The 12,230-nt window shown below is 40.0% G+C and overlaps 1 protein-coding gene across 1 annotated transcript; it reads left to right on the forward strand.

Moving 5' to 3' along the window:
- Positions 1 to 3,212: 3,212 nt before the first annotated feature.
- Positions 3,213 to 11,267, forward strand: cryba1l2 (crystallin, beta A1, like 2). The gene is made up of 6 exons (XM_031284673.2): positions 3,213 to 3,398; positions 3,735 to 3,811; positions 3,930 to 4,048; positions 8,341 to 8,482; positions 10,088 to 10,230; positions 10,871 to 11,267. Exons 2-6 carry the CDS (start codon positions 3,737 to 3,739, stop codon positions 11,016 to 11,018), a joined length of 627 nt encoding a protein of 208 aa, XP_031140533.1. The 5' UTR covers positions 3,213 to 3,398; positions 3,735 to 3,736; the 3' UTR covers positions 11,019 to 11,267.
- The last annotated feature ends 963 nt before the right edge of the window (positions 11,268 to 12,230 follow it).

Genomic DNA, 12,230 nt, shown 5'->3' on the forward strand with positions numbered 1-12,230 from the left:
TAGTGTCCCGTGTGAAACCAAAACTCAAAATAGACTTATTTTAACTTACTTTTGTTACATAACTTATGTATTTCACTAATGCCACGTACATAAGTTACGTTACGAACACACTTATTTTAACCCAAACCACCATCTTTTGCTAAACCTAACCAAGTAGTTTTGTTAAATAAACAGTTTCTGCACTGCGGGGGGGGGGCTCGCACAGGCGCACTGATTGCTCATATTGCTGGACATTCATACTATAATGCACAAAAAAGTTGTGCATAACTTTGTAAGAGAAACAAATCGCTGTATGAGGAGACGTTGATAGTTTACATGATAATTCACATTGGAGCATATGAGAACACACAGATAATAGAAAACATTCCCATAGAGCAGGGATCTTCAACAGGGGGCCTCCAAATTTTTGTTAATTTTTGTGTTGTGTTGTATTGTTAAGTTTTATCAAAACATTAAAGTCTTAACATGAATTTAACATATTTTTAGCAAATATAAATCCCCACTGATGATAGGCTTACTGGCCTATATAAGGTAGTCACTAAGATAATCATCCACAGATACAGTTCATCCTGAGGAGTCACTGTGCCACATGTACGTTTAACATTAAAACATGATTTATAAAATCATGCCAACAACTATTAGGCTATTTTAATAGTAAGCTATTAAAATAGCCTAATAGTTGTTGGCATACTAAGGTATTCTATGCAAAAAAGGTATGTATAAAGGCTTTAGGCCGCCCTACACGTTATTGTAGGCCCAGTTTAATATGCAACTTTATTTTATACAATATATGTATTTGGGGGTCCCTGATCTATCTCTCTCTCAGTTAAGGGGTCCTTGGCTTAAAAAAACGTTGACGATCCCATTAAATGATTTAAAACTACATTACTAAAGACAGTAGCAAACAATAATGTAAATGTGTCTTAGGAACTGGAATGTGTCTTATGATTTAAGAATCTGTAAGTAGCTAACTTAAAGTCATTGGATTTTGTCAGTTAATAAACTTTAGAATCACATAAAATAATATTTGCAATGCAGCATATACGAAAATCCAAGGATATCTATGCAGGATAATGCATAGATATCCTTGGTGTGCACGCTATAGGACCATACATTTTTCACAATCACACCTAGCACAGCTGTAAACATGACAGCAACACAACTTCATAATTGGACACTGTGATCTGGCTCCTTATGATCAGACCATACATAGCTGGAGTAATAAGATACTGCAACGGATCTGATGGGAAAAGATGAAAAAGAGCAGAGAAAAGTCAATTCCATTTCTTTTTTTTATGTGCGCTAATAAAATATGCTCTTCAAAAAGCCCTTTGATCAATATCTGGAGCATGGCGGAAGTGTGTGAAAGAAATGCCCCTTCAGATTCAATAAAGTTTTGACTGATCAAAAAAATCTAAATTAGCATCCCCAAGTGCCACACTTGACTTAACAAAGATAATGCCTTTTGATCCTTTTTGGCAAATGCGTGTTGTGGCAATTCCTGCATCTCATTCTTTCATGTCCCCCTCACATCAATAAGTGGAGGCATCACTGAGGCTAGAACACCAACTACTACATGACAGAAAATCTGCGTATTGATCGCTCCATCAGTCCATCCATCAGCATCCTCACACTGCGTGTCTTGTAAACGGTAAACATTTTCAGAAAACTCTTTATCACAGTAACTATATCCCACGTAGTTTCACATCTGAAAAGTTGATATATGTATGTAGTCAGTCACCAAACTCTCCAAAATGAAGTGGAGCATCCTGAGGATCTTCCAGCAGATAATAATGTTTACGCACATTCCATTTATGAAGTCAAAGGTGGGCCTATTTTAGTGCATAATCCTGCCAAATTCATCTTCATCTAAAGATGAAGGTTTGCTAAGACAAACATAAGTATTCAATATAACTATAAAACAATGTTGGTGCAAAGTCGGGGAAGAGCATTGACGTCTGAAATTCTGTTGGGAAAATGATGGCGGTCGTGACGTCGGTGTCTTCGTGAATGTGTGTCTTTGTGACGGTGAACATGTTAAGGAGAACTTGGTATCAGCCTCCTCGTGCTCTCTAGATGAAATGTCAAGGACCAAGGACCAGATGAGGTTAGGGGGGAGATGTTGCTGTGGCAACTGTGGCCCCTTGTGTGAAATGATGGACTTGGTGGTTTACAATTAAAACAGCATCAGTGCAAAAAAAATATTCTGCGGATGTGACACAGGCCCAGCTTAGACTGACAGTGTTTCAACATAACCACTAAGTTATTATTTTTTTTCAGTGCTTCTGTATTTTTGCGAAACCACTTTTATAGCTATGTTTTTCATCTTAAGAGAACGTTAGTATATTATTCATTAATTATTATCGTTATTAATTGAATTGCTCTGTCACAATTTCCTCGACTTTTGAGAGCCACCATTGAAACAGGCTCCCTGGATGGCTCTCCAAATCCTTCTCATTCTCTGCCTATAGCCCCGGCCATTGTTGCTCTCTATACATGGCACTGCTGACCTATACGAATAGACCAACAACAGCCCCGCATTCCCCACCTCACCTCTGTGCCTGCGCTGTATATGATCTGCTGAGTCGACAGGCCGCAAAGGGTCACAAAGAGAGAGAGAGAGAGAGAGAGAGAGAGAGAGAGAGAGAGAGAGAGAGAGAGAGAGAGAGAGAGCGCGCGAGAGGCACGCTCACGGGCGCGCGCGCGCGCACACAACCCGTTTTTGACGCACCAAAACGAGCACAGAGGAGCGCACGGGACGTTCATTCTCACCTGAGTCAAGTTGATTACAGTTAGCAATAGGAATACCGGAACTCTTCTTCTCTGTGCCTTCAAAATAAAACCTTAATAGTTCTGAGGCAGGCTCAGAAAAAGGGCTTTATTTCTTAACTGTAGGGCCTAACATCATGTAACACGAATCCTGGGCTCCCATAGCAATGCTCACTCAACTTTTGACATATTAATAACAATTATTTTCTCCTTTAAGCAATTCATTGTTATAAAATGACTTCCAAGATACTCTATTTATGTTATAAATCAGCGAAGAGAAGCTGGAATCAAGGTTATATTTGGTCTAAAATGACGTAAATCAATGAAATTAACTGCTGATGAATATTCTTAATTAATAATTGTAATTAATTATAATTGTTATAATGTTCAACAGAGCTTAATTTTGAAGACCCTAACCGGAAGTGTCTTCCTGAATTCGAGCCAGCTTCACACCTGACAAACTTGCCTCGTTTACATCATTAGCATTCGAGAGGCAACACGCGCACACGCGCGAGCACGAAAGTTCCCGCGTGGACGCCGGTATAAAACAGAAGCGCCAGGTTCAGACAAAAGTCTACGTAAAGAGGATTTGGTGTGTGAGTAGCGCGAGGACAGCGGAGAGCATCCAGGTAAGCAGGAGCGGGAAAATAAACTTCCCCAAGGGATGGAATTATTTAACCTATTTACCGGATTAAATGTTTATTTTGGCTTCTCCTAACCCAGATATTTTAGTTGCTATAGCTTGGCAGTCAGAACATTTTGGCTGCATGAGAAGTTAGATGTCAACTTATTTTGAATTCGTATGGAGGGAAACAAATGGAAACTATTTAAATCCAATTAAAGTTCACATTTAAAGAAAAAAAAATAGTTATCCAATAAATGAAAATGTGACAATACTCATACATTGAAGTGCTTATTCTCTGATCCATGTATTTTGATTTTCTTTTCTTTCTTTTCCACTTTAGAAATGAACAGATTTACTAAAACCCACATGACCTCACCCATGTACTTCCCTGGCATGGGTACAGCCCCCTTCTTTAAGGTGAATTCACACGCACCCACACACACACACACACACACACACACTCAAACATAAACAGATATATACACACACACAGTATACATACTCATGCCACCCCCTTGTCTTCCCCTGTGTGCAGGTGACTGTGTTTGAGCGGGAGCATTTCCAGGGCAAGTGTCTGGAGTTCACCTCCGAGTGCTGCAACATCTACAACTGCGGCCTGGACAACATCCGCTCCATCCGAGTGGAGAGTGGAGCGTGAGTCACAGCCTGTACGCCTGCACGTCTCTGTGGACAGCTGACTGACTGTGTGTGTGTGTGTGTGTGTGTGTGTGTGTGTGTGTGTGTGTGTGTGTGTGAGAGAGAGACTGAGGCAGAGAGATAATGAGAGAGGAAGTAGTATCCAGGCTCCCACTAAAGCATATCATCTCTGAGGTCACACTATACTGCGGGTAGGGCGCTCCCAGAATAAGCAGCAGAGGGGAGATAGTTCTCTTTTTTAATTACAGCTGCTTTTTCAGATGAAATACTGAGAACGAGTTGTATCATGAAAGCTGACAAGGTCTTTTAACCCGTCTGAAAGACATTTATACCGCAGGAGTTGCGGTATTCACTTTGTGGAGCCTATTCAGAGCTTGTGTGCGCGCCTCACCTGTGGTCAACAATGATCCTTGGTCAGCAGTGGATAATACAAGGCCCACAAGCACACAAATTCTTTAGAAATTTCAAACTACTCTAAACCTTTACCTACTATAATATGTTATACTACGGATACTGTTACTCTATTCTGTGGCCCAGTTTTCACACTGGTAACTAATTACAATCTTAAAACCTTTTCAAATATTAAATTTTTCTCGATAACATTAAATATTCATGACTAAATACGCAACAATCAAAGTTATTAACAGTGGGGGGGAAAGTACATTTACTCAAGTGTAGTTTTTTTTTAGGTATTTGTACTTTACTTGAGATTTTCTGTTTAAGGGTATTTTATATATTTTATACTCCACTAGGCAAATATTGTACTTTTTACTCCACGAGATGTATTTAACACTTAGAGTTACTAGTATCTTGTCAGATTAAGAAATTACCTCATTTGACTTATAAAAAAATGTAAGTACCACTTACATATTTATACATTATTAATAATGATCCAATAATATAACGACATTATGCCTAATAGTACTTTCACTTTTAATACTTGAAGTACATTTTGTTGCTTTCATACTTTAACTTAAGTAGAAAATTTGAATACAGGATTTTTACTTGTAAGGGAGTATTTTACTAGTGTGGTATTACTACTTTTACTTAAAGGTGCAGTAGGTAAGACTTATAAAACTAACTTTCTGGCATATTTGCTGAAACTGACCCTATATTCAAGTAGAACTACATGAAGCAGGTAATAAAAAAAAAAAAATCCGGCTCCTCTGGCACCACCTACAGCCTGTAGTGAGATTTGCAAAAATCCACCGCTCCCTGTTCAGATGCACCAATCAGGGCCAGGGGGGGGGTGTCTAACTGCGTGTCAATCACTGCTCATGTACACACATTCATTCTCCCTTGTGGGGGGAGGGGCTTAGGAGACCGTTTTGGGCTTTAGCAGAAAGGAGGGAGGGACTGAGAAGTTGTTGATGTTCAAATTTTTTGGCTAAGTCCTGGATCTTCACAATCCTACCTACAGCACCTTTAAGTAAGTTATTTAGATACTTCCACCACTGGGTATTATTCATTAAGAGAAGCTCAGCGAATCTGCTTCATCAGGACTGTGTGGCTGCGGTTTGATCAGATCTGATTGACGGCACCCCTCCCACATTAGCCTACATTTTGATTCAAATGTTGCTCAATTCTGATTGGTTTATGGACTATGTGACATCACCTTTTCTCAAACCAGTGAGAAGAACACAGAGAAAAACAGAAATACAGAAATCTCTCATGTAAAATAACCAAAACTGTTGATGAGAAAATGTGTTATTGGGGCCTTTAGTATGAGCCATATTTGTTAAACCCCAAAGGTACAATCAAATGGTTTAACTTCGTGATTCAGGAAGCAACAGCCCATTACCATAACTACCCAACACGGTATCACCCAGTTGTCATGTACTTCCAAATGCATAAATGTCTCAAAGATTATTTGTTTTTATTGTTGTGTGCAAATATAATGGGGAAAGTCTAATGATGTAGGTGGTAGGTTAGCAGTAGTGTTTACTACCTCATTCAATTGTTGTTACCTCCGCCAAGGAGGTTATGCTTTCAGTTTGGTTTGTTTTGCCTGTCTGTCAGCAGGATTACGGATAAACTACTGGCCTGATTTCCATAAAAATTGGTGGAAGGGTGTCGCATGGGCCAAGGAAGAACCCATTACATTTTGGTGCAGATACACAAATTATTTTTCACTTTTGTTAGCATTGCGAGATAGGGCATGGCCTTGGCGGAGGTCTGCGCTCTCCGAGTGCCCTTCTAGTTTTTTTCAATATTTTGTTCAGTGATTGTGAAAATGCTCCTACATTTTTGTTGTGTTTTTGGATGATCAAAAGTAAGATTTGATAATTGTCCAACATTCCTTATGTCCAGGGCTGGGTACCGAATTCAGTACTTTTTAGGCACCTACCGAATTGCCTCCTTTGTATCGAGTATCGAAAGATGGCTCGTAATTCGATACCAAAGTTCAATACCTAAGGAGCAAATCATCAGCATCAGTGAACGAATCAGCATGCAGCAAGCTTCTACCAAGATCTAATAATGCTGCTGATTGGCTGTCTAACGTTACATGTTGTAGAGGCAGGCAGGAAAAGCTCTACGTTACCACAGAGACGGGGCTCACATAGTAGGAGCTGAAAAATAAATGAAAAGATTTCTTAAAAATGGATTTTATAAAATTGGCATCGAAAAAAGTATTGTTTAGGAACCGTATCAAAGTCACAGTATTGGTATTGGTACTGGTATCGAACATTTTTAAACGATACCCAGCCCTACTTATGCCTCAGTGTTAAAGCATGCATAAATCTATATAGTAATAATAATCTACTTAGCCGAGACAATAATTACATTGACACACCATCAGATATACTGATTGGAATTCTATTTCTAAATATAAACTCTTAAATTAGTTACAAAGGCTTCAATTGATAACCCCTTGTGACGGTTCTGCCACAATTAGATGTTTAATTATTTTGTGTTTTCCAGATCAGTGATTACATTTCTTCAGCTTTTGGAGACACACTGTAATTACTGTACTTTTGTCATTTATATAAAAGTATTCAATGTGCACATTAGGAAATTAACTCTAGCATCCCAGCATTTGGTTATATTCAAACTGAATCAGCAAATCAGCAACTTTTTTTCTTCTTGTGTGGGTATTAAATGCCTAAATAATGCAGTTGTGTTTTATCAACTGCATGTCATATATATTTCCAAAGAGCTTTTCTTGGTTGGAAAGAGTGTAGTCTCTTCCTCTGTATACACCAAGCAGCCATCTGTTGGTGACTCCTCACAGGCTAAGAAAACATTTTGAACTCTTAAATAATTCAGGAGCTTAATTCTCCTCTCCTCTTAGCACACTTGTGCCACCTTCGGTAGTTTGACGCACTTCAGACCAAAACTTTACTCTGAGCAGCTTTATACATAACAGCCCAGACAGCCTTAGTCATGCTGTGTGCGTAGAGTTTGCCGAGGTCAGAGTAGTGAATCGCCAAACACCTGCTGACTTCAGCAGCTGAATGCAACTATAGCTCCAGTTTTTCTGAGCGAAAAGTAGTGAGAATTGATTATCAAATGACAATGCAGCTGTGCAACTTGTAGCCTAAGGAAAGGAAAATACAATCCCTGAATACCAACTTGATCACTTTTGTAGAAACTGAGTGGATGGATGGCAACTCGCAAAAGTTACAAGTTTTATTCAGAACCAAATATTAGCCCAATGAGCACCCAGGACAGTGTGGAAGTTGCCTCTGTAGAGTCGCTCGCATTTTATTTCTTGGTTGCCATGTTGTTAAGGTAAACTGACCGATTGTCCTGCCTTGGTTGTTGAGAGATGTGTCCCACTCCTTGAGGTTTCAGAGCCAACGGAAAAGAACTATGGTGTTTTTTTTGTTTATAAAAACTTGAAGGAGAACAGAAGTTGCAATGTTTTACAACTAGAACCAAGTGATATATCAATTCTGAAAATCGTCTATTATTAATTGGACATTTTTTAATCTTCAGTCGTCATTTTTGTGAGAATAGCGGCCAAATTTGAAAAGTGGTGGCTATTATTATTATTAAACTGTCTGATTTAGGACACTTTGGCACTGTGGAGAATGTTCAATGTAAAAAAAACAACACAGGACCCACACAACTGAGTGCACTGTTTCCTGTGTCCACTAGAGGGACCAAACTGGTTTAATGTCACATCTGCAGACTTCGCTCCCTCTCCTTGTTTGCTTTATTCTCCTCTCACCCTGTCTAGTGTTACCTGTCTGTTTTATGTTCATGTACTGATTTCAGACACTGCTTACCACTGTTACTCACCCATCTGACCATTTCACTCTTCTCTCTTTCACCCATTGGTCCAGTTGGGTGGGATTCGAGCACCATGACTTCCAGGGCCAGCAGTTCATCCTGGAGAGGGGCGAGTACCCAAACTGGGATGCCTACAGTGGCTCCTTGTCTTACCACAACGAGCGCTTCATGTCCTTCCGCCCCATCTACTGCGCTGTGAGTACATGCAGAGGAGGGGGGGTGGGGGGGCTAAAATAAGACATAGGAAGAGAGAAGTGGGAGTGAAAGAGCGAGAAAGGCTGAATGGAAATGAGAAGATGGAGAGTGACGGGGTGATGCCACACAGCAAGTGACTGAAATAGCTCAAAAATAGAAATGAGACAACTGGGGGCCAAATGTTTGTTGCTCTGTCCGTCTGTCTGACAGGCCTAACACTAGGGCTGGGCCATATGGAGAAAATCAAATATCACCATACTTTTGACCAAATACCTCGATAGCGATATTGCGACGATATTGTAAGGTTGACTATTGGTGCTTTCACAAAATATTTACACAATAAGATTTGTGATAAATAATCATCAGTAATGTGGATATAATGACTAAGGGCCCTATCTTGCACCCGGCGCAGCGCAAAGCCCGACGCAAGTGTCTTCGCTAGTTTAAGACCGACGCAGTTGTCAATTTTCCGTCCAGCGCCCGCGTCGTTTAAATAGCAAATGCACCTGCGCCCATCTGTGCGCCCATGGGCGTGCTGGTCTTACAGGGAGGTGTGTTCAGGTCAATTCTTGCCGTTTTGCTATCTTGAGGCAGCGGGGAGTGATCGCGCCATTGACCAACAAAAACCTGGTCTAAAGTCAATAATGCAGCATTTCATTGTTATTTTAACAGCGAATTAGTAAAATGGGCCTAGGCTTGTGTACAGTGTGCGCACACTATGCTTGTTACACACACACACAGGGAAGCGCAGCAGCACACAAACATGCAAAAGATTACAAATAAAAATATTATGGTGCAAATCCTCCATCATAATAGCAATGCTCCAAGGTACAAACGCGCCTGGCTTTTAAAGGGAATGGGAGATGACACTCTGATTGGTTTATTGCATGTTACGCCCAAAACACACCTATGAATTAATGAAGAGACTAAGTACAACCCTTTTGAACCATGCGCCTGGCGCACGGACCCTTTTTTCTGCCGTCAAACTAGCAAAAGTGGATTTGGACACGCCCTAAACGCACTTGCGCCATGCGCTTCACGCCGTGCGCTTAGATCGTTAAAATAGGGCCCTCAGCAGGTAAAGGCAAATAATAGAACAGCTAGAACAGTCTGAACAGTTCAGAAAATGACATCACTTAACCAGGAAAAGACAACACTTATGTCATATGTCGATATCCAAAATCTAAGACGATATCTAGTCTCATATCACGATATGCATTTATATTGATATATTGTCCAGCCCTAGGGCATAATCACGAAATTGAAATCGTGATTACGATTTCAGCTCACAATGATCCCAAAAACAGAATAATCGAGAAAAACGATATTATTAAACTCTTACTTTGTCTTGTGTTCTTAATGGGAACATTTTTTTCAAATGGGAAAAGTATTAAGGAAAATTTCAGGTGTTTTTCACTGTTGATTTACTTAACCTTTTCACTGTTTTTTAAGTTCAATCATTTCCAACATCTTTCCGAAGTCAATGAGTAAACGTGTTAAATAATCGAGATTTCAATATTGACCATAACAATCGTGATCATGATTTTTTTTCTATAAATAGCAGCCCTCTCTAAGACTAGCTCTCTGTTGCACCCCCCTCCACAGTCTCACCACAGCAGCCGTATGATGATCTTTGAGAGAGAGAACTTCATGGGCCAGTGCACCGAGCTGTGCGACGACTACCCCTCCCTGCAGGCCATGGGCTGGTTCAGGCCCGAGGTGGGATCCATGCACGTGCAGTGTGGAGCGTAAGTCCCTGCTTCACCCCAACACATTCTGGTTCAAGTTGAATGATAGCTCTTTATCATAAAGACGTTTCAGTGGCACTATAACAGACACAATCCACAATGTAGTTATATCCGTTCAGACCTTTCAAGAGGCACGCAGTATCATGTTCGCAAGCAACAAAAAAAACCCTCATTTACACACTTGTAGGGCTCGGTATCGTTTAAAACAGGGGTCTTTTTTAAGCCAAGGACCCCTTAACTGAGAGAGATGGATCAGCTACCCCCTACTTACATATATTGTATAAAATGAAGTGGAATTGCTATTAACAAAGTGCACACAGCGATACTGCAAATTACATTTAACCATGTATCCAGCTAATTTAACGTTGGCTGATAAATAACAAGAAACTGCAGAACAAAGATGCTAAAAACATGTTGACAGTAATATGGAAACACTGTCACCATTACATAAAGTGTGTGCACCAGAGAGCACTGACAATTGTATTTTGTTGCTATAAAATGTTCCACTCAGTTCATTTATACCTTTTCAAATCTTTAACATATGCATTTAATCTGAATACCACCTGGAGAATTTCTTACTGTAAAGCAAATCTTTTTTTACCTTCTTGAACCTCTTCCTCCTGCCTCTGTCTTTCTTCAGCTTTGTGTGCTATGAGTACCCGGGCTACAGAGGCCAGCAGTACATCATGGAGTGTGAGAGACACAGCGGAGACTACCAGCACTGGAGGAACTGGGGCTCCCACTGCCAGACTCCCAAGATCCAGTCCATCAGACGCATCAGGCACTGAGATGGAACGGATTAGGACTGGCAACAGCCACGGCTCAGGCTCACACCTGGACTCTGTGCTTTAGAGGTTTGACTATGGGCCAAAAGCCTGAACTTTAGATTTGGTTCTGAGTTTAAGGCTTGAATTGTCAGGACCGCAACTACAACGCAAACCATCAGTGACGTAGAAGCTACCTCTTTATCCCGGCTCATATTCATATTTCTGTTAAGACTCATTTTGTTTTAGTACAAATAAAGCTCAGATTGAGAACCTGAGAAGTCCTTTGTTTCATTCCTGTGTGAGTGCACGTATGCAGAGAGAATGTAAGCACAGGGATATCATGTTTTAAATGCAAAACACATAAACTAAAGAAGCAGTTTAATTACTACCAGCATTTGATTGGTTAGAACAACTACAACTTAAAGCAACACCATGTAACTTTTCCCGCTTCGGTCCCCCTACAGGTTGGAAGCAGAATTGTCCATTACATTACATTGTCCAGTTCATTTGAACTACAGATCCGTGGCGGCCCGATCTGTTAAACTTGCACAATGTAATGTAATGGACAATTCTGCTTCCACCCTGTAGGGGGACCGAAGCGGGACAAGTTACATAGTGTTGCTTTAAAGCAGGGCCCTTTAACGTTTTATAAGCCGAGGACCCCTTGACAGAGAGACGATCAGGGACCCCTACTACATATATTGTATAAAATTAAGTTGCATATTAAACTGGGCCTACAGTAACAAGTAGGGCGGCCTAAAGTATACATACCTTTTTAGTGCATAGAATACTAAGCTATTAAAATAATAAATTAGTTGGCATGATTTTATAAATCATGTTTTAGTATTAAACACACTGTACATGTGGCAATAGTGAATCTGTATCTGTGGCTGGCTACCCAATCTTTATTTTATTTTTTTCACAAATAGGCTGATTTATATTTGCCAATAATATTTTCATGTTAAGACATATGTTTTGTAAGATATTTTTGGAAAAAATAATTATAATTTAGTAGCCCCCCTGCAGTAACTTAGAGGACCCCCCTGTTGAAGATCTCTGACTTAAAGTATTTGTAATCATTTTAGTTCATATAAAGTTAATGCATCAGTAATTTAACACTAGAAACTGGTGCTTGTTGTGTAGGTTGTATTTTTTATGCTTACGTTTTTCAAGTTTATAATAGTGTTTCTACTCTTTAATAAGTAAAAGACATCAGCAATTGTAATGATGGAG

The sequence above is a fragment of the Sander lucioperca genome, chromosome 4 (genome assembly GCF_008315115.2).
Source record: "Sander lucioperca isolate FBNREF2018 chromosome 4, SLUC_FBN_1.2, whole genome shotgun sequence".
NCBI lineage: Eukaryota > Metazoa > Chordata > Actinopteri > Perciformes > Percidae > Sander > Sander lucioperca.

What these genes read in the sequence shown, in the direction of transcription:
- cryba1l2 (XM_031284673.2), top strand. Translation starts at nt 3,737, where the DNA reads ATGAACAGATTTACTAAAACCCACATGACCTCACCCATGTACTTCCCT. An exon ending in GTACAGCCCCCTTCTTTAAG is followed by an intron (nt 3,812 to 3,929) that starts GTGAATTCACAC and finishes CCCTGTGTGCAG; the next exon opens with GTGACTGTGTTTGAGCGGGA. An exon ending in TCCGCCCCATCTACTGCGCT is followed by an intron (nt 8,483 to 10,087) that starts GTGAGTACATGC and finishes CCCCCTCCACAG; the next exon opens with TCTCACCACAGCAGCCGTAT.